Source organism: Pogona vitticeps, chromosome 4 (genome assembly GCF_051106095.1).
Source record: "Pogona vitticeps strain Pit_001003342236 chromosome 4, PviZW2.1, whole genome shotgun sequence".
NCBI classification, from domain to species: Eukaryota; Metazoa; Chordata; class Lepidosauria; order Squamata; family Agamidae; genus Pogona; species Pogona vitticeps.
Window position 1 is genome coordinate 20,156,039 of NC_135786.1, and position 26,469 is coordinate 20,182,507.

At 39.3% G+C, this 26,469-nt stretch overlaps 1 protein-coding gene across 4 annotated transcripts in view; it reads left to right on the forward strand.

Annotated features, from left to right (window-relative positions):
* NFATC2 (nuclear factor of activated T cells 2) overlaps positions 1–26,469 on the forward strand; it is a 111,946-nt gene that overhangs the window by 46,535 nt on the left and 38,942 nt on the right. For all 4 annotated transcript variants that reach the window (XM_020779517.3, XM_020779514.3, XM_078392176.1 and 1 more), the window contains exons 6-8: positions 5,041–5,181; positions 24,779–24,834; positions 25,315–25,441. In XM_020779517.3, the coding sequence (XP_020635176.3) occupies positions 5,041–5,181; positions 24,779–24,834; positions 25,315–25,441 (324 nt within the window). The remainder of the gene's footprint in view (positions 1–5,040; positions 5,182–24,778; positions 24,835–25,314; positions 25,442–26,469) is intronic.

Sequence of the window (26,469 nt, forward strand, 5' to 3'; positions counted from 1 at the left end):
TCTTCTGATTTCTTAGCTGCATTGGATTGATGGTTAAGCCATGATATAATAAAACTCTATTTTATTTTCTCATTTTCATTGCTAAAATTGTGTAATTCTTCTGTAATCATGATTTTAGTTTTTTTAACGGCCAATTGCACTCCTGCTTTGGCACTTTCTTCTTCTTTACAGTGGCTACTTGAAGCTAATTAATGCTGCACCATTTATGTGCAATTTGTGCCAATTTATGTGACCAGCAGTTGACCAGATATGTGGCTTGCACCCTCATTAATTAACTGTGACTTCCATATTTTCACTTACATGCATGAAAAAAAGCCCATATGATTCTGGTTCTCTTGTTATTAAAAGCCATTTAAGCTAGTGGCCATCAGTAAATCTCATGTAATTAATTCTGATAGATAGGGATTGTGGTTTCCTTCTCTGCACCCCCTTCTGATCACACTGCTAACTTTATTGGGTGAGTTCCAGTGCACTCTCTTTAAAGAGGCAATGACTGGTGGTAGAATATAAAGAATCTAGATTGTAGAATGCAAGAATGTTCATAGTGGTCACATGTCTGCCACAGCATGTATAAATCCTTTGATCTGTGTGGGCTGTGCTTGCATAGTTGAGCATGTGCATGGCTGTCAGTGCATACTTTGCTGATTTTCAGATTTTTCTTTGTGGCCTTTAGCAGGTAGAGAATTTCCATGCCCATCCCCCACGATCTGCTGCATTGTCTGACTTTCCCAGACACAGATTTTTGGCAGAATTTCTAGATGGGGTTCCTAACAAAGGGACATTTAATGTTCCCTCCTTTCTTACTGGTGGGCAGAAATATTCATTAAAACAAAAGTTAAAATAAATTTGCTTTGGAAAATGTGATTAGGTGTACAGGGCCAGCCCATACTCTTTCATGATTTGAGTATTCATTTGTTTTACACAGTGTAAACTTATATTGCTGGTTTAATTTGTATAGTGTACTTTGTTTGCTGGATTACAAATGTCAGTGTTGTTGCCCAGTTCAGCAGCGACCCATGAGCTCAAACAAATAAATTAAATGGGATGACAGACTTCAGGGGAGACTACATTAACTCTGTTTTCATTCTTGGGCTTATTGTATGTCAGATATATTCATAGTGCTGAACTGCATCTTATATATTGAGGAAACCTCCTATCTAGCCTGTTGCTCCCTCCACTGTCCACAATATATTTAGGGAAACAAATGCATTCCATTGTAGAGATTTAAAAAAAGTTGAACGAACGTCTTTTTCTTTTGTTTTTCTGAAGATAATGCTATTGGGTTGCCTGAATTTAGGCAAGGAGCTGTAACTCAATGGTAGATCATGTGTTTTTCTCATAGAAGGAGCCAAGTCCTAAGATTTTGGGTAGAACTATTTCTTCCAGAATTGACAAATAGACAGCTGCCAGTGAGTATACACATCTCTGAACTAGAGGGATCAGTAACCTGTATGCTTCAATCGAAGGCTGCAAACGCCAAGCAGTTATAGGACTTCTGAATAAAGAAGGCTAGGGATGGGGCAGGAGATGGTTACTGTTCAGGCATCCTTACCAACAATCATCCTAATTTTAATTTACTAACAATGATTTCTAAAAATATTCAGAAACTCTTATAATGCATCATTGTGTCTTTGGCATGTATGATATTTTAGTAAAAACCAGAGCGTGGAGAAATTATTTTGTTGGACAACAATTCATAGAAGCCAACATTCCTAAATTCTCTAGGTATAATGTGTGGAATTCTGGGAGTTTTAATCAAAAACTGTAACTCTTCTGTGTTTTGTGTGTGTGTGTGTTACCATAACTGTTCTTTAGGATACTAGAGGGGTTTTAGCAGTAGAAAAAATAGATTAACAATATAGTCGCATGCATATCTACTCAGAAGTAAGGCCAGTGAGTTCAGTGAACTTTCTTTTAGATATATATGAGATTAGAAAAAAATTTCAAATATAACTAACTGTGGCCTCTGTTACACTGTTGAAATTAATTGGGAGCTGGTTCAGGGTTTACGAAGTCAGTTTAAAGTCACATGGTTAGGGAGTTCGTGTGCGTGTCCTCTTAGGACAACTTTTAGTCCAGTAGTAAGTGGCATTGTTTGTTTTTCAAGGGCGCTACGTGGGCTTTTTAAAATTGTTGCATTAATAAGCAAATTGGCATTGCGGGTCTTCAGCTTCTGATTTTTCTGGGCCCCTCGCCTTTAATTTTAAAAAAAGAGAAAAGTTGTTCAGCTGCTTTCCCTCTGTCACAATTTCAAAAACAAAACTGGGGGAGAGTAGCAACTTACATGCACACCTAGAGAGAGAACTTTCATTAAACCATCCAGGGATGCGTGCCTGCTTACTTGCTTTTTGCAGAGCTGAACTAACTCTCTGCTGAACAGCATCCAGTGCCTTGACAGATGCTGGATGAGAAATAGTTTGACTGCCTGGTGCTGGTGGTGGAGGAGGAGCGGGAGTGAGGAAGTGGGAGAGGCACTTTTTCCACTTCTGCTGCTGTTGCCTCCTTCCTTTCATTCCCCTTCTCACTTTGAAAATGTAGGTTTTTGCCCCAATCAAGGCACAGCAACAGCTGCCCCTCCCTTTTTCTTCCACCTTCCACAGCTGGAAGCCAGCTGCCTCAGCCACTGCACTTCCCTGGAGGAAGAGAGAAAGAACAGGCAAGCCATAAGGGTTTAAAGTGATTGTTCTGGATCCCTCATCATGTTTTATTTATTATTTTATTTATTTATTTATTTAATATAACTAATATTAATGTTTTAATATTCGTTTTATTTTTTTCAAAGTGGAATAGTGCTAGATCAGTGTTACAGACAGAAAAATGTAACAGAGTGGACTGCAAGGTTACCCTGCAGCCCCAAACCCATGATCCTGGCATCCAATACTTGGCAAACCCTGCAGACACAGTTCAACACAAGCGGGCACACATGCAAAAACAGTTCAAAATAAATTGTGTTCACAATTGAGTTAAAATAAACAACCTACTTGTAGCTGTTTAAAATAACCCACTTTCGGACCAAAAAAAGAGAGTACATTTAGCTGTATGTTGTAGATAGAATTTTTAAAATAAATTTCTAATGTGCGAAACCTGATGCAAATCCAGGAGTATTATAACATATAGCCAAGCCCTAATAAGGCATAATAGAATTAAATTTTCTCAGTCTAATACTGAAAATATAGCAACATAATCACCTGGCAAACCTCTTTACACAGAGAGAGCATTCTATAATAGAACACCCCTACTGGAAGTATACTTTATCTGGCCACCACACCTTACTTTTCACAAGGGGCCCTTTGAGGAGGCATTGGCAGATAAATTTAGTAGATTAGGAGGCTGATGTGGTAGCTGGTGCTCCTTTACCTATCTATTATTACAGGAGTCTGAATGGAAAGTTCCACTTTTATACAGCTGTGGCCAGACTCTCCTTCTTTCAAAGGGGCTGCAATTGGTGTGCCAGTTCAAGCAACTCAAGGACCCTAGATGAAACAGTGTCAGAGGTCTCCCAAATTGCAAACAATCAGCAAAAGAGGTTGAGTACTGCCACCTCAAACAGAAATAATTGTGGCTAAATAATAAGCTTTAATCTTGGAGATGTTTTACTAGCTAAAGTGAAGTCTTTAACAGAATGTACATATTGAAAGCACGTCTGTCAAACTACATTGGAACTCTCTTCAGAAATGTCCTGTCTCAGAATCAGATCAGTGGAAATGCTCTCAAAGACAGCATTTAAGTCTATTTTTGCTTAAATGTTGTACATTAGTTTATTTATTTTCTGCTCTATATCATTTACCCTGGAGTTTTCAAAGCTATAAATCTTCTGTTAGTGGTAAATCCAATTATGAACTCATCAGGACCTTGACTGTTTACAGGGAGTGATTAATTGCACTAGCATGTGGAAGAAATAAGCAACTTCTGCTAAAGTAATCTCAGCATATACTACTGACATCCTTGGGGACTGTGAATAATAAAATATGAGTGCCCTAAAAACAAAAAAATTAAAATTGCGACAGTGATTAATTGAGGTAAATGTAGAACTGTACTCTCAAAAGTATTTATTTAAGAGTAGATTTTTTAATCACTGGTTAAATGCTTTTGGAAAGGTACAGTCCACAAAGAATTAATAAACACTGGACAAGTTTTGAAAAACTTAAATGCATTTATTTCGTAGTAACATTTTACCAATTTTTGAGTGTTGGAATTCCACCCTCTCCAAAGTAAGGCGAACATGGGCCTTACAGTAACACAGTAACAATAAAGGAAATTGAATGATGCTGTCATCCGCATGCCTCATTCTCCATTACTATTTGGGATGGGGGTTGATCCTCTTTGGTGGACAGAATTTTGAAGGTCATGTACTCCAACATATCTGAAAATTGATCCCAGAAAGAGGAGTAGTTTGGACTGTAGTGGTGGGTCAATTTTGTTTTTATTATTGCTTATATTGGCTGTAGAATAAATTTGTATTGTATTGTAATTTTGCTTCCGAAATGTAGGAACAATTTTGTTTTGCATCGGAGGGAATGATGTATGAATGCACATGTAATCTAAGTGGCTAAGTAAGTAGATACATTCCTCTTCCCCAGTTAATATGAAAACCTTCATATTCCAACGTGAAATGAGTTACATCTTGGTTTTGATGTCTTAGAATTGAATTCAGAGTTATCCACTCTGCAGGTGGCATATTTAAGGTTCCAGGATTGTACTGTACTTGCTTTTGAATATTTGGCCATTGACTTGGAAACAGACATGGGCTGACTCCCGCTCATTCAGCTCTGTTCTCCTTTGTCAGGGACAAGGAGTAAGGCCAACATAGCTGAAGAATCAGAGCCAGCTCCTGACTATTTCCAAATAAAAACAGTTTATTTTTCCTCCTCTTTTTTTTCAGTCCTAAATTTAGCTTCCTAGAGAAGTTCCTCTGGCAGTGAGGAGATGGCACTTGTGACAAAACAAACCCTGTGGGCATTTCCAACATTTCCTAGTTATAAAGAAATAAATAAAGAAGAGAGAGATTTGGTTTCATTCTTGCCTGTGTTTTGCCTACAGCCCAACGTTCTGCTCATGAACTTCCGATGGTCGAGAGGCAAGATGTTGACAGTTGCCTAGTGTATGGGGGACAACAGATGATCCTAACCGGCCAGAATTTTACTGCAGAATCAAAAGTTGTATTCACCGAGAAAACAGCAGGTATGCCATCCCTTGCATTATTTCTCTAGTTTGGCTGTTTAAAATAAATGAATAGTGTGCAGGAGAAATATTTTAAAAATGGGTAGCGTTACTCGAAACAAATGTGAAAAAGCTCTTTTTTGGAAAGCCTGCCATAAAGTCATTGAGGAAGAAGACATGAGACACTGTGATAAGCTGGCATTCCATGTGCCAGTATTAAGGAACCAGCCAGAAATAATAGATGGAGCTTGCTGCTGTTCCGTGCTCCTTTCTCCTGACGACAACAACAAATTATCTAGTTCTTGCTGGGTACAGTACAACACAATACTTCTGCAGCCACTGATATCCTGCCATGGTGGGGTCTCCTTACCATCAGTGGCAGGCCAAGAAGGATGCAGAAAAAAAGGGACATTTTACAGACATCATACACAAACACTGGGCCCTTCAAACACTACCCTTCTCTGTCTCTTGTCCTTAGAAGAAACATCTCTCTGTTCAAGCTTCAGAACCTTGTCTGATATTTTAGGCATCGTTTTTAATTCTCATGGACCAAATGAAGCTTGACAGCCTAGTCTGTGTAAACAAAATGTAACATGGATTGGGTGCAGTTTACCATGTATAATATTCTGTGGGTATTGGAATCTACTCCATGTTCTTTTGCTTATTACATGGATTATGCAAGTAATCCTGAAAAACTAGCATACATGTCTATAAAGACATTCCTGGAAACATGAAACAAATTATAGGATTATTTTCTTTTGCCCTCTGATGTAACACTGAGCAAGTATTTCAACCAAAGTGACCTGGCGGCTCTTGAGGGATGAATACTTAAAGAATATTTATGGATTCTAATTTCTGGCTGAGGGAGAAAACAGAGCTGTTGATCAGAAGTAGACAGCTGGAACAAAGAAATGGAATTGTCTCTAAGAAGAATGCTGAAGTAGAAAAGTGCTGTGATGATCACATTTTGCTTGTGGAAAATTTGGAATGAGTGTTTATGGAGATCTACTATACAGTACCTCTGTATTCCAAAAAAAAAAAAAAATTGCAGCCTTTTGTTCTTTAAAGATAACTGCAGTGAATAATACTTAGTCCATGCAGTGCTACTCATTTCTGCAGAATCATGAGAGCAGGAGCTCTTTCCAAAGGAATTTCTTGCTTTAGGTTGAAAAGGACAGGCATACAATGCAAGAGAGGGTTATTTTCACATGACTGGTGTGGCGTAGTGTTAACTGACTGACCAATGCATGAGTTAAACTTATTGGAGGGAACTGATCAGTGACTATCGTTTCAGATAAGGTCTGTTGTTTTGAATGAAACTTGATCTGTGTAAATTCCTGTTACACCTCTCATTGGTTTTTGAGAAGAGATGATGGGAGGGGAATTCCATCTTCCCTCGAATTGCTGCCTCGGTATTCAACGTTGTACAACTGCTGTTGCAACTTTTTTGGTTTAACTGCTGGTCTGGACTGCAGACCAAAGAAATGAATCTGGGCTAGACGCCGACGGTTTTTGACCTCTTGTATGAATCGGCATACGAGTGCCTTTTCATATTCATTGTTACTGTACTTCTTTTTTCTTGCATGCAGTGTGCCCAGCTTGAATAGCCACAGTGATGCTTTGATATTTGACCTGAATCATGCTTGACCTCAAAAAAATAGCATGGTCTGATTGTTTTCAGGAGATATGCAGCACAACGTTCAAACAATGGTGATGACTAACAAGAGGGTAGCATATTTCATTCACATTCAGTTATAAAATAGCTAAAAGCTGACCTCTAAAGTTCTGATTCATTTTAAGTCTAGTTAGCAAGAAGTGCTATGGTGCGTTGTAATTCCTCTGGGACTGGCTACATTCAGAGATGCACCATCGGCTCCTCGTGGCCATGAGGTCTTTTAATCACCTCTCCCCTAGACACAGAAATAGCTTCTGATACTCTTGAAGCGTTCGGTACTGTAGGGAGACCTGCTATTATTTTAAAAGAAAGTTGAAGACTCATTGTCCTTTGGAGGGCTTCTATCCAGGCAGGGAGTAACATGCTTAACAGTGGTTGCTGGATACGAACTTTAGATAAGGCTTTCTTTTCTTATATGTGTGTGAACTAACAAATCCTTTATTACCATTATGTTAAGGTAACTGTCAAAGCTTGGAAACAAGGACACAAATAATGTTGTTTGCTATAGTGTGTAACCTTTTTTTAAAGTAATGAGGGCATAAAAAGTTGGGAATAAAGTTACTTTTTGGTATAACAAGTAACATTTTGATTATTATTAAAAAGTTACTCTTTCAGTGCATTTTGAAAAGGTCCTTCAAAGACTCCTTCGAGTTGTGTGCCATTCTTTTATGAATTCTGAAGTTTCGTTTCTCAGTAAGTGAAAAAAGTAATGAAAAGTAAGAAGCAATGAAATGAATGATTTAACAAGCTACTCGCTAAACACTATAATGAGTAATTTACCTGAGGGAACCAAGTGATTTTTTAAAAACAAACATGAGGAAGAAATTGAAAGGCTGACTCAGGCCCAAGACTTTAATTTATTATTTCTTCATTCAATTTATAGCCTGCTTACTATGTCTGGAGGGGAAAATATCTTAGAGCAGTTTACAATAAAAGTGAAGAAATCAAAACAGACATGGAAATGGAAAAACAATAAGAAGTTTTGTAGCTCCTTAAAGACGAACAAGTGTTATTTGGCATAAACCTTCATGAATTGCCGCTGACCTTATCAGATGCATCTGATGAAGCTGATGCGCAATAAAACCTCTTTAAAGTGCCAATAAAAATACAACCCGTCATAATTATATAAATCTCAATTAAAACATTTGAAATGAGCAAACATAGAACACGGCAGTTCACAAACTGGTCAGCACAGGGAGTCAGAGGAGGGCTGGGCAAAGAGAAAGATCTTTAATAGACCCCTGAAGCATATTGTTCAAGATCATCGCTGCCATATTTTGCACTAGCTGTACATAGTTTCAGGCAAAGCAGAAGGGTAACTCCACATCAACATCCCTGGAATCTGAGGTCACCAGGGCATGAACTACAAGGGTCATGCTGTTTCTTCAGTGTTCTACCTAGTCCTGATATTTTGTGGAACAGAAGAGCTTCAAAGCATTATGTAAAAAAAAGATGCAGAACGAAGTATGTAAATTATAGCAGTCTGCCACTTAAATATCAGTTGTTGGGGAGCAACAGCAGAAGAAAATTGTTGTTGCCTTCAGTTGCTCTTTGTGAAATATACCAGGGATATTCTTCCCTCCTGCCATGGATGAGGAGCTATAGCCCACCAGATGATGTTGGTATGCAACTCCCTCCTCCCTTTCCACTGGCGAAACTAGCTAGGACTGGTGTAATATAGAGACATATGGATGGTCATGCGCTTCTCACTCCAGTGTCTTTATATGCCATAAAGACTGTGAGTGCTTTAAAAATTGTCCTTTACCCCAGAGTTCTACTTTGGAAAGAGTGACAGTTTACGCAAATGCATACAGATGTAGGCAGATGTGGAATTAGCTATAGCAACTGTGCCTCATATCACAGTCCAATTCACTTTGCTTATTTCTTACCAGAGTGCTGATAAGCAGCTCAGAGCAGTAAAGCCACAGTAAACCCATTGTGGATAGGTTGCATGCCCTTCTTGGTGACACTGTCACTGTTAATTTCCTCTTTCAGGTGGCTGAGGGCTGCCGTTTTATGAAAGTATACCAGCACTTGGAGGTCTTATCTTTCCCTTTCACTTTGATGACCCATGGAGCCATATACATCCTAACTTTACTTTCACTTGTCACATAAGATCAGTGAGTGTTGCTTGGTTAAAACTACCAAAGGCCAATCATTATGGTGTGCAAGTTGTGTGATGCTGTATACTGCTGGGGTTCTTGGGGATGTGTGTATTTTCACAACCAGTCTTGCCATATATGCTATGCAAAGCTGTGATCAGGTGCCCTGTGTGTTTGCTTACTCTCTTGTCCCAGTTTAGTGAGGGTGGTTAATTTCCTGGCCCCTACTTTCCCTTGTTGTGGTTTCTTCTCTTTAAACCAGGATTCATCTAGACAACCCTTCAAATAAAGAACACCTTCAAATGAAGAACTGTCTTCTAACAGGCGATCAGATAGAGGAATGCCCTTTGAAAACTACCTTACCTTACCTAGCAATCCTAATATTGAAACATCATTGCTAGAAAGACCATACTTTTTGCCTGTTTGTGGTGATCCCCTTCAATGAACATCAATTAGGTTATCATCATCAACCAGTACCCTGTTTCCCCAAAAATATGACCTAACCTGAAAATAAGCTGAAAATATGTTTAGTGTTTGGGACAATCCCATAATGACTCGAGCTAGTGTCAGTCAAGGCTATGTAGGGAGAATAAATAGGCAGCTTCCATCTGGGTCTACCATTTAAAATTTCCTACTATAACATGCAACAAGTTTAATGCAGGGACATTATGGGTAATAAAAATGGTGGGCAGTTTATAGTCACTAGCCACATATCACACTCTTACTCCTGCCAGTGTAAGCAGGAAGACCCACAAATGCGGGAAAGATCTGAGAGGATGACACTTCATACAAATGCAGGGCTCAAATGTAAAGCTAGTTTTGAGAGTCAAGTCTGCCCCTATTAGCATGACTGGGGAGAAGTCTTCATTGGTCCTCAGGGCTACAGCAGAGTTAAAAGGCTCAGCTGTAGCTGAATTTCCAAACCATGGCTTGCCCCTATTTTTGTAAAGCAGACAAGAAAGGCTCTAATAAGAGAGCACCACCATAGCAGGCATTACATGCCAAGGCTCAGGTGTGTATGCCAGGCCTGTCAAACTAGAAAGTCTGATAATTTAGCCTAGAGAGACTTATGAGCTGGATCACTTCAAAACTGAGGAAAGTAGTGTTGCTGAATTGAAATGCCTACTGAAGAAAAATTGTACCATACTTCCACATCACCTAGACCTCAACCATGAAAGGGCTGTAGGTGTGAAGCTGTAATATATCAGGCCAGAGCCATGAAAATAATTGACCCTTGCTATGTTGACTTGACCATGCTACATATTAATGAGATCAGCAAGCAGCTTATAAAAGGCACAGTCATTCTAAGCCTGTTACAGGAAATGGGGGAAGGTAGTGAACTCTGGGGGACTGGGAGTTTGCAAATTTGTACTCTAGTAGCAACTGAATAAAGCAATTGTGTTCAAGAGAGCAGTGTGCGCAATGCACATGTAGTACGTTGACTTTCACCATCTGTGGATGATGCATAGCATGTTGAGCACACTTTAACGAACCTTGCAATGATTTAGCCGCTCACCCACTCTCACAGGTGGGGGTATGAGAGTCACAATTGCTTCTGGCTAAGACACTTTTTGATCATGTCTGAATTCCTAAGCTGGTATATTACTCACAAAGGCCTTGTGGTTTTGAGTAATGCATAAAGTCATTTGGGGTTTTCACTATCCTGTGATCCTTTAGTTAACACACATGTCTATGTATTTAGTCGAAGCACAATAGCCATGATCATGTTTGACATCTGGTAGGATGATGAAGAAGAAAAAATGGATATGGCAGCTTAGATGCCAACATATCTATGTCACCAAGTACAGTACACAAATCAATGGAGTTCTTAAAGAAATAGTAACAGGTTTTATTTTTAATGATGGTAGTCACCAGCCAGTGGTATGGCTTTCATCAAAATAGTATCCTAAAGCAGTGGTCCCCAACATTGGGCCTCCAGATGTTCTTGGACTACAACTCCCAGAAGCCTTCACCACCACCTCTGCTGGCCAAGATTTCTGGGAGTTGAAGTCCAAGAACATCTGGAGCCCCAAGGTTGGGGACCACTGCCCTAAAGCATGCTCTTGTGTTGGCTTCCACAGAAGTATATGATAGCAATTCACTTCTAAATTAGTCGGCAAATATCATTGCGATGTCAACAACTTGTGCCCAAATACAGTATCTGATCTGGGGTTACATATAAATGTATCAACACTAGCTATGTGGTCCCACTCCTAGGTCTGAGGAAATGGAAATTCACATTAAAATATAGCAGTTAGTCTTATAGCAGTTAGTGCCACAATGTGTTTGTCATCTTTTTCTTCTGTTTTTTGCCTGATATGATAGCTCAGACTTTAACACAGCTACCTCTTCTAAAACTGCTGCTATAGATATTATATAGTAGTCTGTCATATATAATGTGTTATTTGGAAACATAAAGCCAGAGCAGTATTTTTTACACTAATGGGGCGCATGGTCATGCACAATTTGCTGTTGTCTCTCTTTAACGAAATGGACCACTGGAGGATTTCATGAACTTCCCTGCTTGTCTAGGCTGTGGAACTCAAAGATATTAAAATAGAATTCCTAGTCCCTAAAGATACAGATTTTAGGAATTCAGTTCTAGAACTGATATATTTTGGGCCACATAAGAATTATTGAGCTATGTTATCCTGGGGAAAAGAAGTAAATATAAACTGGAGAGGAGGATCTAGAATCCCTTTGATTGACATTCAAAGAATGTTGCAACACTACATATTTGCTGAAAGTGGTGTGAGAATTTTTACCTTCACATTGTTGCCTCTCATGTACTTGACAGAAAGCAGACACTTTCCTGTAAGGGAGCCAGCAAATGTCAAAAGGAGAATGGGGGAATCCCAGAAAAATGCTGAAAAAAAAGGAGGGGGAGTATTTATGTCGATAAACACAGAAGAATAGATCTTTAAAAAGAAAAAAGAGTGGCTGTGGAAACTGAGTTGCCATAACTGAAAGAGAATCTCTGAGACAGGGCGGAATCTAGTGTTTTGGAAGGTCTCCGTGCATGACACATGGTTTTGGAATTTTGCAGCTGGTAAGCCTTCATTAACAAAGGCAACTACTACTGGCCTGGATTCTCTGGCTCTCTTTCTACTACAGGGGTGCATAGAAACAAGCCTGCCTGTGATTATGTAGCTTTGCAATGTCGTTCTTTACAGACAGTGATTACCTTTTAATGCATTTGTCTTGGAATGAACAAAAGGCTGGGGGAGAAAGAGGGAGAATCTTCTGTCACCTGTTAATTGATCACACTGAAAACCTGGCATGAGGAGTGGAATTCCCTATCCTCCCACTTAGTCATCACATCCTGGCGTGACTCATTTTATTACATGGAGGTTCCCAGTGGTTTTTATTTTGAGTGGAGCTTTTGTTTCATAAATGTTTATGCCTTTTTCTTTTCTTTTTTTCTTTTCTAATTATATTTCCATGAATTGGCGAAAGGTATTAGCTGATTTGGAACTATAGTGGCCCTGCTGTTTTCACTATTCAGCTACTGTTGTTATGTTTTGTTTTGGTGGGTTGAATTTTTCAAACAATTCAGTTGGGGAAAGTGCCTCTGAATTTGTTCTCTTGGTGCAAAATGTCAATTTTGGGGTTGGGCTACCACCAGGATGACTAACTCCTCTGGACCTTTCCCAAACAGACTTTGATATGCATCTTTGGCCTTGGTGAGTCATTGTCGAGTTCTTTCTCAGTGCAATTAAAACACTGGCAATAGCTCATCATTGGCCCAGCTTGATTGGTATAATGGATAGTCTCTAGTCCCACATGAATCGAACCAGCCCACCACAGAATACAGTCCTTCTGAAGAAATAAAATGTCGTCTTGACTTTTGACTGTCAAATTCCTTCAAATTACAGTAGTAACAAAAGCTAACCCTAAAATTTTACTGGCAAAGTAGAGGTGCATCCTCTGTTTAGTATCCTCCCACTGTACTATTAATATAATGTGACTTTTACTTTCAAAATGTGTTTACAGTTTTTATGGCTACTTTTACAACGGGTGCGTGTGATAGAACACTCCTATTCTGAGATTACACACGAAGAACTGAGGCTGAGTAGTAGAGAGCGCACTGATTTTGTTTCAGTAAGGATCAGTTAGAAATCTGTAGGAGATGGGTTGCTACCATTTTACATAGCCCAAGACCACACAAGTCCATGGCAAAGATTGGAGTTGGACATGGATAGTCCCTCAGATCGCCTCCAGCTTGTGTGGATTGGATCCGATGTGCTGCTGAAATCTGCTGAAATCTTCTCCTCTGCAGTGACTTAGGAAATGTTACTTATTTTGGACATTTTCTTTGACAGTTTGTCAAGCCTCTGCTGTGAAAACCTCAGAATAGGCTTGTGAGAAATACTAAGAGAATTTCCCAAACCTCTTACTCTTTCTCTTATGCCAGCTCAGCTGAGCTGCGGCAAAAAAATACATTTTTACTGCCGTTTCATAAACCTATAGTAATGAGTAAGGAATCGTGAGTAATGTATACAGACTCGACAGACCTTTAATTGGCTAACTAAGCTAAGCAACTCTGAGGGGACTGTAGCAGATCAAGCAAGATTTACCTAATACAAACTGACATCTCAATCTCCCCACAGTTTGGCAGAAAACTTGTGGTCCGATCAGAGTTTGGGCTAGACGGGATAGAATTACACGTTTCCTTTAAAAATTCTTTTATTCCTGCAGAGAGTGCTGACACAATCAGATCTGGTGCTGGAGCGTAGTTTCATTCTAACTTTCCCAGTCCCGAAACAGGACAAAATGTGTCACTGTACTAGGGAGTTAAAGTTTTGCCCAAATAAAGACATTTTGACATGTGCATACCATGCTGTGGTTACGTTTTTTGTTTGCTTGCTTGGTTGCTTTTAGGCATGATTGGTTTTTCTTCACCACTGTAAGCATGCTTATATACTCGAAATATGTATTCTGATAGTACATGTCCAAAAGATGGCTGTAATGTCAAACATATATATATAAACCTTTATTGGCATTAAAAAGTTTGTGTACATCAGTAACAGTTGGCACCATACTATAGCAAACAGAAGGGAAGAGGCTGTTTGTATTGTGCTGTATCTTCATTTCTTAGAACTACATCTGACACTAACAGTTTTACACAATGAAAAGAGAAACTAGGGGAAATGTAGAAAAGTTCTATATAGACCTACCCGCTTTCTAACGCATTTTCACATAACTCCAGTTGTGCATAGATGGCACCCACAGAATTCTATTTGTGCCAGTCCTGTTGACCATTCAGCAATCTTGTATCCCACCTTCCATCACAGGTTGCTAAGAGCCTCACAACAAAATATAATAATCTGAATAATCTGAAACAGCAGCTGGCTGTCAGCAATGCCAAAATTTAAAACTGGCTGTAAAACTACTGTAAAGTTTCCCCTGTTGTCTTCCAAGCAGAAATTTTGTAGTATCCAGGAGATAAAATATAACACGGTGCCATAAAAGCAACAGTTGTCTCTCTTCAAAAGATTGAAACTGTGCCTTGTTGTATCTGCCACCGTCCCTAGTGTTCTGTATCTTTCTGTTGCATCAGAAAATGTCTTTTGTAGTATCGGATCAAGCACAATCAAACCTTTCATGTGCCCCATTGCTCTAATAGCTTTTTCAGTTATGGTACCTCTGATCAAACTCTCCCAAGGTCCAGTTATGGATTAAATGGCAAATCTTAACAGACAGGATAGAGTAAGCTTTGAAGAGTGTAGTCTTACAGGGCCTGACCCAAGAAGGGCATTGGATATCAAAAGGTTGAAGTAGGTCTGAAGTGAATTAAAAAAGCTGGCATGTGTGACATGAATCAGTAAGTATATGCAGACTGATTTATTAAATGTAATTAAAGACAGGTATTTCTGCCATTAGAGAAGAAGGTTTCTAGTTCAGATGTTCACGCTGTAGCACCTTTTAAACCCTAACCTCCATTAAGATGAGGTAGGTCTATTATTTGGGATGTGGCAACCAGAGCTATGCCCCAGGATGCCAGACTCAGAAAACACTGCAGCTGTCCTGTACGTATCCTCCTTCAATCTGAAGGCAGTGACAGTGGCACGGCTCCAAATCACAAAGTGCCAACCCCATTGTGAGTCCCTGAACGCTTCGGGAGTGGGGAGACACAATAGGCAAACATCTAACACAAACTACCTGAGAAATGAGAAAACAGCCTCTGCTGTTCCCGAGTCCGAGAACCCAGTCTTTGCACAAGAATACCTCCGTTTCTTGAACGGGGAGGTTAGGAGAATCAAGGCACACTGGGAAACATAGTCCTTGATTGCAGACTACACTTCCCTTTGTGCCTTTATTCTTCCCTCGGAATCAGCATTCAAGCAAAGGAGCTGCTGGTGCTGCGCAGAGAGTGAACTTCTTGGTTCTGGAAGAGTGGAAGCTGCCTCCTCTTGTTTCTCGGGTAGCTCACATGAGAGTTTTGTTTTGTTTAGGGGCTTTCAATGGGGTAGTTGAACAATGGGGATAGCACTTTATGTTCGAACGTGAATTTACCTTCTCTTGTTTCTCTCTTGATAGCATGCTCTGGAGGTTTGCATTCTGAAACCGCCCTCCCCCGCACTTGTCCTCGGTACCAAAATCCCTAGTTATAACTCTAGTATGTTGTTGGAAATTGAACTTTCTTACATCCCAAACAACATCTTGTGAAAGCTTGTGCTTCCATCTGTATCATGCATCCTTGGTGAGCTTTGTCTTGCGGTTGGCCATTGGAAGGTAAACACAAGTCTTATTTGCAAGTTTGATTCATGGATTCATAAATGTCTAGAAATGATACCATGCAAGCTATTTACAGGCGATATGCATTCTGTCTTTCATGTTGACAACCCAGCATGAGAGAACTAGCATGGTGCAATGCTTCATGTTCACCTGAACCAGGGAGGGCTCTGGTCAACCATAGGCTCACGTAGATGCAAAACTAACAAGATTATCCAGACTCAGCCATTGTCTCTACCCACAGTGCCTTACAAAGTCATGGGAAGGTAAAAAGAGAGTGGAGGGAACAGAATAGTGCAGGCTCGTGGCGCAGTGGTTAAACTGCCATACTGCAGCCTAAACTATGCTCACACCCCAGGGTTCAATCCCAGGTAGCTGGCTCAAGGTTGACTCAGCCTTCTTTCCTTCCGAGGTTGGTAAAATGAGTACCCAGTTCACTGGGGTGGGGGGGACATGTAGCCTGCATAATTAACTTGTAAACTGCTTAGAGTGTGCTTGAAGCTCTATGGGGCGGTATATAAGCAGCACTTTTTTTGCTTTTGCTACCCTTAGTTTTTTTGAAATAAGAGAGAAAGAGTAATTAGTAAATATTCTTATAAACCTGAAACATGAGGTGGGGGCCTGTTTCACTTTCCTATAAGCACCCAACCAAGCTGGCAATACAAGCTGCCTTGGATCCTTTTTAAGGAGCAAGGCAGGATAACAATATTTCAAATAAATAAATAAATGATAAATAAGCTCTGCTGCTCCAGAATTATTATAGGTTAAAGGTTACAGGGTTACCATCATCGTCAACACATGCACCCCGACCGTAGCCAACAAAACAACAGTGATTTCATATCTTTCTAGTTCTTTTTTCTTCGCCACAAACTCGCAGCAGTTTGAATGCTCAAAGGCATTAGAGGAAGAGCAAATATTGACTGTCTAAAATTAGGGTTGTGCACTCTAGATTATAAAGCCAAAGCAGCAGTGCAGATGAAGCATGATATATAAACAGAAAGGTCGGTACAATTGCTATGAGTTGTTTACTTTTTAGTATAAGGGTGCTGTGTTTAGACAGCCACATTTATCCCAGGCAATGAATTTGATAGGAAAACATTTGTCTGTGGGGCACATGGACACATCCATGTAGAATTACTGTATCTGTCGCCGTTATTGGAAGATTACACTGTAGAAAACTAAAGCTTGCTAACTGAGAAGAGGGCCTGACATTTATTTTGTTTACCTTTATTCCCTTTCCCAACATTTCCTGTGGACTGAGGGTAAATCTAAAACATCATCTAGTTATATTGAATGTTTTAAACGTACAAGGTTTTATTACTGGCCACCCACTGATTTCGTCACAAGTTGTAGTTTTAGAAGAGGTAGCTGTGTTAGTCTGTGCTAGCGTAACATTCAAAAACAAAATGAATTTAAAAAATCAATTAAGAAGGCAAAACCATTATGGCACCTTAAAGACTAATGGCTGTGTTTTAATGTGAGCTTTTGTGGACATGTCTGAGGATGTAGGCTTGTCCACAAAAGCTCACATTAAAATACAACATTTAGTCTTTTGTTTTCATTATTTTTTTCTGTTTCTTTTGTTTTTGCCTAAACAAAAACAGCTGTTTCTGTAGCTTTAATGTAATTCGCTGGTCTCTTAAGTCGACCAGTATGATTTTGCAGGCGTTAGATCCATCATTGTGACTGTACTGTACTTGTTAAATTCATTGCCCCCAAGGTAATAGATTGGGGTGAGAATGAAATGAAAGAGCCGTGATAGGGCAGAATGGACTATACCAGTTCAGAGTAGAATTGGGGATGATGAAATTTTCCTTGTATAGAAAGTCCCTTTAAGAATAAAGCTAGCACAGTACACAGCAGGTTAGTTTCTCACCTTTCCCCTTGACAAGCAAGTTCCTTTTTTAAGAAAAAGTAGACATTTTAGTTGCTTCTGAGATTGTTGTTGTTGTTTAGTCATTTAGTCATGTCCAACTCTTCGTGACCCCATGGACCAGAGCATGACAGGCCCTCCTGTGTTCCACTGCCTCCCAGAGTTGGATGAAATTCATGTTGGTAGCTTCGGTGACACTGTCCAACCATCTCATCCTCTGCCGTCCCCTTCTCCTCTTGCCCTTACACTTTCCCAACATCAGGGTATTTTCCTGGGAGTCTTCTCATGAGATGACCAAAGTATTGGAGCCTCAGCTTTAGGATCTTTCCAGTGAGCATTTGGGGTTGATTTCTTTTAGAATGGATAGGTTTGTTCTCCTTGCAGTCCAGGGGACTCTCAAACACCACAATTCAAAAGCATCAATTCTTTGGCGGTCAGCCTTCTTTATGGTCCAGCTCTCACTTCCGTACATCACTACAGGAAAAACCATAGCTTTGACTATGTGGACCTTTGTCGGCAAAGTGATGTCTCTGCTTTTAAGATGCTGTCAAGGTTTTCCATTGCTTTCCTCCCAAGAAGCAGGAGTCTTTTAATTTCATGGCTCCTGTCACCATCTACAGTGATCATGGAGCCCAAGAAAGTAAAATATGTCACTTCCTCCATATCTTCCCCTTCTGTTTGTAGGAGGTGATGGGACCAGTGGCCGTGATCTTAGTTTTGTTAATGTTGAGCTTCAGACCACTTTTTGCACTCTCCTCTTTCACCCTCTTTAAGAGGTTCTTTATTTCCTCCTCACTTTCTGCCATCAGAGTGGTATCATCTGCATATCTGAAGTTATTGATATTTCTTCCGGCAATCTTGATTCTGGCTTGGGATTCCTCCAGTCCTGCCTTTCACATGATGTATTCTTCATATAAGTTAAATAAGACAGGGGACAATATACAGCCTTGTCGTACTCCTTTCCCAATTTTGAACCAATCAGTTGTTCCATATCCAGTTCTAACTGTTGCTCCCTGTCCCACATATAGGTTTTTCAGGAGAGAGATAAGGTGGTCAGGCACTCCCATTTCTTTAAGGACTTGCCATAGCTTGCTGTGGTCCACACAGTCAAAGGCTTTTGCGTAATCAATGAAGCAGAAGTAGATGTTTTTCTGAAACTCTCTGGCTTTCTCCATAATCCAGTGCATGTTAGCAATTTGGTCTCTAGTTCCTCTGCCTCTTTGAAATCCTTCTTATACTTCTGGGAGTTCTCGATCCACATACTGTTGAAGCCTACCTTGTAGGATTTTGAGCATGACCTTACTAGCGCGTGAAATGAGTGCAATTACATGGTAGTTGGAGCATTCTTTGGTGCTGCCTTTCTTCAGGATTGGGATGCAGACTGATCTTTTCCAATCCTCTGGCAACTGTTGAGTTTTCCAAACTTGCTGCCATATTGAATGTATCACCTTAATAGCATCATCTTTTAAGATTTGAAATAGTTCATCTGGAATGCCATCACCTCCACTGGCCTTGTTGTTAGCCATGCTTTCTAAGGCCCACTTGACTTCACTCTCCAGGATGTCTGGCTCAAGGTTGCCTGAGTGGTGGTTTTAAACGGATTGTTGTGCCTTACTGCTTTGAATGTGTTTTTGGTATTACTTTTCTTTACTGTCTTTTAGTGTGATTTTTGTTCGATTCTTTTTAGTATTTGTATACCTATTATTTTTTGCTTTAAATATTATCTTCTAACAATGTAAGCTGCCTTGAGTCCTTTTAAAGGAGAAAGATGGGTAAAAATATTTTAAATAAAATAGTGTGAGCATCATAATTCTTGAAGGAAACTTTAGCCCTTTAAGTGAAGATGCTCTTAAATCATGCAGTTGATGTATAATTAAACTGCAGGACATCATCATAGTTGTTGTCAGATGTTCAGAGTGCTTCACTTGCATTGCCTAGTTCTACTTAGTTCAACACCTCCGTAAAATAGAGCAGTATTGTTATTCTTTATATTGCAGGTTGCATGCCAAACTAATTTGACCTTTATTGATTTTGATCACAAACAGAGAACTGCTGGATAGCTCAGTGGTATTGGCATCTGGCTGCAGATCCAGAGATTGGAAGTTCAATTCCCCACTATGACTCCTTGACAGGGGCTGCACTTGATGATCCGGAGTCCCTTCCAGCTCTGCAGTTCTATTATTATTATTATTATTATTATTATTATTATTATTATTATTATTATTATTATTATTATTATTATTATTATTATTATTATTATTATTATTATTATTATTATTATTATTATTATTATTACAAGCACTCTTTACTTACCATTGGATTTATGACCCTTTACGACCGTAAATCCATGCTTGCGTCTTCACTACACACCTTCTCAACAGCACGTGATTTATTACTCCTTTATACACTAGTCATAAGAATGGAACTTGGTTGTTAAGTGAGGAGTGCCTGCATTATCATCATCATCATTATCATCATTCTTACAGAACTGTTCACATGACATAACTGAGCACCTTTGCATTTAATTATCATTCCATGTCTATTCAAAAGTAAGGCGGTAATTACAGAGACAGGCAAGCTAGAAGCAATGGTCAACTTGCAAGTCCTGGTTATGTAAGAAGCCAACATGCATTTGTATTGCTGGGAGTTGAAGAGAAAAAGAGGGATCCAGTGCTCTGCAGAAGCCCTCAGCAGAAGAATATATTTCACATACTTGGCAGAAGCAAAGGTTAGGAATAGTCCTTGACTGCAAGAGGGAAATTCTTGTCTTATGGGAGCTTCTGAGTGTTGTAGTACAAGATTCTCTCACATCTGAGATCACACACATTAGCTTGCTTTGCTTGGTGATTGGTCTTCTGGATTTAAGCATAGGATTCCTTTGAAGTCTGATTTCACAAACAGGAAAAAGCTATCTCGATCACCTTTGTGTAGCATTAAACACAACTACTGGCTTATCTCTAGCATCTGTTTCTGGCCTCATTTTGTACAGGTATTGCAAAATTCAGTGTTTGAGCTGCAGAGTTGTCAGCACATAATGTGGTTGCCTTGGTATAGAATTGTACTCATGTGTTAGCATTTATTTATTTACTCATTAATATAAATATTACTAAAACACAGTGTGTACCTGAGCTTAAATGTCCATCCTGTGTTTAGTCTGTTGCATCGCAGTCTGGGTCACCCTGACTTGGCTGATTATATGCGAGGCTGCTCTAATTAACCTCTTTAGAAAGCTGACTATTCACATGAGATGTGCAGCTGCTGTGCTTGCCCAGAGTGGTTTGGGAATGATGCATCAACACAAACTGAAAATTTGGAATCTTTATATGTTAGATGACTACGGAAACAATGGACTACTTTGTGCTTGTACGAAACACACACACACACACACACAACCGAGAAAGGGCTGGGATGTAAACTGCAACCACCCTGGGGCAGTCCCAGAGGTCCTTATGACTCAGGCACTTTTGAGTCATCCCTTGTGCTCCAACACCCCTCCCCCAAAGTTTCTAACAATACTGACATGACTTGAAGGCTCCTTGCACTGCATCTTAAAACAGTCTTTTGTCCACTTTCTTGCCACGCTCTAAAAGGAGCCATGTTTGTTTCATGTTACCTGGAGCCAACTACTAAATAGGGATTGTTGACTTGATTTCCGGAGGAACCCAAGTATCTTAAATATATTTAAAAGCCAGTGTTAGGCTAATACTTTTATAAGACCAACCTTTTAAAAGAAAGAAAGAAAGAAAGGCACCAAGTTGTATGCAAGCTTCCAAAGTCACTGCACTAGCAAAAGCAAAGTATGCTGCTTGTATACTACCCACAGTACTTAAACAACTCTCTAAGCAGTTTACAGTTTAGTTATGCAAAGTACTCATTGCCCCCCCCCATTACCTGGCTACTCAGTTACTCAATTTACTGACCTCAGAAGGATAGAAGGCTGAGTGAACCTCAAGCTGGCTGTTTGGGGTTGAACTCGTGTTATGAGCAAAGTTTTGGCTGCAGTATTGCAATTTAATCACTGTGCCACAAGGCTCCATGAGAAGAGTAATGCATGGTTGGGGTGGGGTATCAGACAATTGTTGATACGCTTCTGCTGTAGTATTGAAAGACAGCAGCCAAGGCTCCAGATATTATCAATTCAGTATTCTATTTTGTTTAATATTGTAGTAGTATACTTTATTACGGTCAAAAACCAGTAAAAACAAATCAACATAAAATAGATACATATAATTATTGTTTCATAAAGTCGAGCAGGGTAATAAAATTCCATTAAAACATGATAAAACAACCCCTTCTTATCAATTAATAACGTCATATATCCTTAATATTGGTAAAAGAGTATCATATTTTGTTTAATATTTATGTTATATGTCTCTACTCAGAAGGAAGCCCTGTAAAATTCAGTGGAGCTTACTCCTAACGAAGTGGGTATGGGATATCAACCTATATCTTTTTTTAAATTTTATTTTATTTAGATTTATACCCCACCCCTCTAGACAAAGTCTACTTGGGGTGGCTTACAAAAAATGATAAAATACAATAGAATAATATAGTTATTAAAACTTAATAATACAAGCAACTAACTAGTGGATATATCTAAATGGACGTATAATTTCAATTATTTTGGAATCAGTGAAGACAAATAGAAAATGCTGAACGTAGGCCTAGGAGTTTTTAGATGAATCTGTGCCATAAATTGATCCTTTATAATAATACTTAGAGCGGGATCCTTTTGGGTTCTCCTGAAGATGGAACCGAAGCTATGGCTGTAACTCTTTGGCTGTAACTCACCAAATAGCTGTGCCTAATTTGCTTAATATAAATCTTTTCCCCTTAAGGGAGCACTTCTTCTAATAGTGGGTTAACTGCATTGTTTGGTTTGGCGCTTAATTATGGTTTTAGTTCTGCATGAGGAAAACTAAGAGGATACTTAATAATTGTGTGCCATCACGTTTGTTCTGACTTATGGTGTCCCCTTTCAGGGTTTTCTAGGCGGAGAGTACTCAGAAGTGGTTTACTATTCCTTTCTCCTGAGGATCTCCTGGGACTTTGCAACTTGCTCAGGCTGGCATTTCTGGGATGCATGCTAGGGTATTGAACTCCCAGCCTCTTGCTCTGCAGCCAGATACCTAACTCACTGAACTATCCCGCCAGCCAACAGGATACTCGCCTAACCAATTCACTTGCTTTTTAATTCTAGGTTGCTTATTTGCTTAACCTTGAAATGTAAATTCTTTTTTCTATAGCATGTGGTATTATAATTCACCATGTGATAATTCTGCCCATACATGTTGTTGCCTTTTTGGATCAGATCACATTTTAAGGCAAACACACAGAAAATGATCTCTCCAGGCTTGCATATATTTCGGTACTAAATAGCAGACATACAAAACCATGCTATCTCCTAACTGTTCAATTACAAAATAAAAGTGGGCTACTTTGCCTAACACAGATCTTTTCCCCTTAAGGGACCACTCTTTCTAATGATGAGTAACTACACTGTCTAGTTTAGCTCTTAATTATGGTAGAGCTTATTATAGTGTTATCAAACAAAATATGCAATCAGGCATTATCTATATGTACAGTATTCTCACAGGCTTTCACGGCCGGGATCCGATGGTTGCTGTAGGTTTTTCAGGCTGTTTGGCCGCATTCTGGGGTTTTTCTTCCTAACATTTTGCCAGTCTCTGTGGCTGGCATCTTCAGAGGACAGGAGTTAGACCTCTGTCTGTGTTCTGGTGTAGTGTGTGGGACAGTTGAGTGTTTGTAGCTGTGTGATCAGCTTTTTGTCCTTTTCAGGAGATTGGGTGATTATGGTGATCAGGGTGTTTTTTTTGTTATGGGTGTATTGTTGTGAAAAGGGGGGGGGGTGAAATGACCTGTCACTGTGATTGATGTGTGTTGTTAGTTAGTCTTTTGTGTGCAGTAATCAGAACACAGACAGAGTTCTAACTCCTGTCCTCTGAAGATGCCGACCACGGTGACTGATGAAACGTTAGGAAGAAAACCTCCAGAACATGGCAAATAGCCGAAAACACCCACAACAACCATAATCTACTGTATATGATTGTTTTCATACTTTAATTTGTCATCTGCTTTATAGTCACTGAACAGAAGGAAAAACAAAGGAAATCTATAATTAGTTCAATGATATTTATACATTCCCTTTCTAATAGCCACTTGATGTATGTTATTTAGGAAAAGGAATGGCCTGCACTGGTGTGAAAAAGGACCAAAAGATTTGAATGAGGCACAACCTAAATAGGAGACCCTTTTTTGAAGGCATGTAGTTTTCTTGGGAGAACTAAGTATGGAAGAAGTGATTTTCCATTCCATTCAGTGCTAAGCCAGCTTCACATGTGTGTACCTGGAAGCAATCCAAGGAAGTTTAAACATGCTTCAAATGCCAATGAATTGCAGTGTGAATTTTGCACTGCCTCTAATATGCTGACAGAGTAAAGAGGAAGGAAAGAAGTTTGTGTAAGGTTTTAAAAGTAACAAGGAAGGGTTGAAGGAACTAGGAAAGTTTTAGCTCACGGAAGAGGCTTAAGTTTGTGGGAACAGGATAGCATTTTGAAAATCTATTAAAGGCATCTTGAGCAGGATGCTTATCAATTGTTTTTCCTCTTTGCCAGTCGAAAGTGGGCCAAGGTGTGATGGACTCATACCAGTGGGAAGAACTGAGACTTAGTTGAAAGTTGAAAGAAAGCAGAAGTGTTTGTTACTGAAAGTATGGCACTGGAGTCTTAAAATAATTCTGAGAGCCTCTTTGTTGCTACTTCTCAGAAGCCAAATGCCTACATATTTATAGGTAATCTATGTTGTTGTGTTAGTGCATTCATATGTAATGTAGTGGCTGAAAACTTAGTAGAACAATCCTGTGTGTGTTTTTAATAAGTTGAGTCCTGTTGTGTTCAGTGGGACATCCTTCCAGATAAATGAACAGATAAATAGCTGACTGCAGAAGTCTCTGTTTTGAATCTCATCTTGTAAGAAACTCATACAGGGGCCCTAGGAATGTCACTATCTGCCTCAAACTCCCATCTGCAGTGTGGGGAAGAATAACTATATACCTTTCTAGAGAGTTGAAAGAATTGTAACAAGACAATCTCTGCAAAGTATTATGCATACTTGAATTTCAAATAGGAGATGGAACATGAAGGCTTTCTCCACATGTGTCATTCATACATTCTGGAACACAGTTTTCATGCATGACTTGTTTTTTTTTTCCAGATGGGCAACAGATTTGGGAAATGGAAGCTACAGTAGACAAAGACAAGAGCCAACCTGTAAGTTGCACCAATGCATCTTCTTTCCCTTCTCCTTTAGACATCAAGAATCAGTGGCAAAAAGACATCCTAAACAGAAAAGTTGCAAAACTGAATGCATTTTAAAGCTCATTAATCATACCTAGAAAACTCTAGAAAAGAAGTGCTCCCCTGAGGGGAAAAGTCTCCATCCTTGCTATAAACATACAACTGTTGAGTAGCTGGATGTATGTACGTATTTAAAAGATAGTGTTCTGTTCCTTTAAACTGTGCTTCTGTTGGGAAGGTATTAGAAATTCGGAAAATACATGCTGAGGCAGGATGGTTCTTTGAGGTGAAGACTATTGATTTGGTAGACCAGCAAGTTTCCCATTTTGGGGCAAGATAAATTGCAGTGGAAAAATAATATTTGTGGTTTATAAGCTGAGGTGACACATCAAAATTGAATATTCTAATATTGTTTTATTGTGTCTCCCCACACCCACTTTTAATTGTTTTTAGAATATGCTTTTTGTTGAAATACCAGAATATCGTAACAAGCACATCCGTACGCCTGTCAAGGTGAATTTCTATGTGATCAATGGAAAAAGGAAAAAAAGCCAACCACAACGTTTTACCTATCACCCAGGTAATTCTTTATGGTTAGGAGTTTGTGGTGCAGTATTTTGGAAAGAGGCTGTTCAGTATTTATGAAGTAGACTTATTTGATATTTTCTTAAAATATATATCTTCTTGCTTAACCATTACCATCAAGCACTTCAAGCTTTTGGCCAGCACTACAATGAAAGCTGCTAAAATGATCTCTACAATAATAAATCCTAATAGCAAATATTGAAAAATGGATCCATACCCTCTTAATTCTCCATCTACACTAGTGCGATACAGTTTTTTCTTTCTTTATTCTTTCTTAGACAACAATAACATCTGCTACAGATTTCCATTTTTACTTGGCACGGCATTTAGATTACCTTGATATGGACCTAAGATATAGCTAATTAATAAAACCATTTCATAGATAAGGAACTGGTGTTTAGGCTATGGCTTCTCACAGGCCACTCTTCTAGTGAGTTTATGGATGACGAGGCACAGCATAAACTCCGCTGGACTCAGGGAAGATTCAGTGGTATATACAAGTGAATATTGTGCACATACATATGTCTTTGGAAATAATTTATGCAACTAATCTAACATAAGGAGAGAGGTTGCTGGCATGGATGTTAAAGCAGTTTTTCCTGCAAGGCCTGTTTCATGCATCTTGCTCAGACATCTTACAAGCTCAGTGTTGCTATCACATTGTTTGATGTTATCTTTGATATGTTTGAATAATCCTTTCAGGCTAGAGTACCACTGAGGGTTCCTTCAGGTCTCTCCATTCAGTGGGAGTTGGTTCACATGTTCCTCTTCTAGTCATTGATTACTGCAAACAAGTACTACATAGATCACATATGACAACTGAATGTGTGAGCTGACTCCACTGAAAAGAATTGTGTTCAAGATGCTGGGAGATGATATGTGAATTCTATCTGGAGTATGAGATCTGTGGTGATGTTTTCACACATTCAAGCCATTGCTTGGCATTGAAATGAACATGCAGAAGTGAACTAAGCCTAGAACTCTGGAGACAATTGCACACACTGTGTCTGTTCTTTCCAGTTC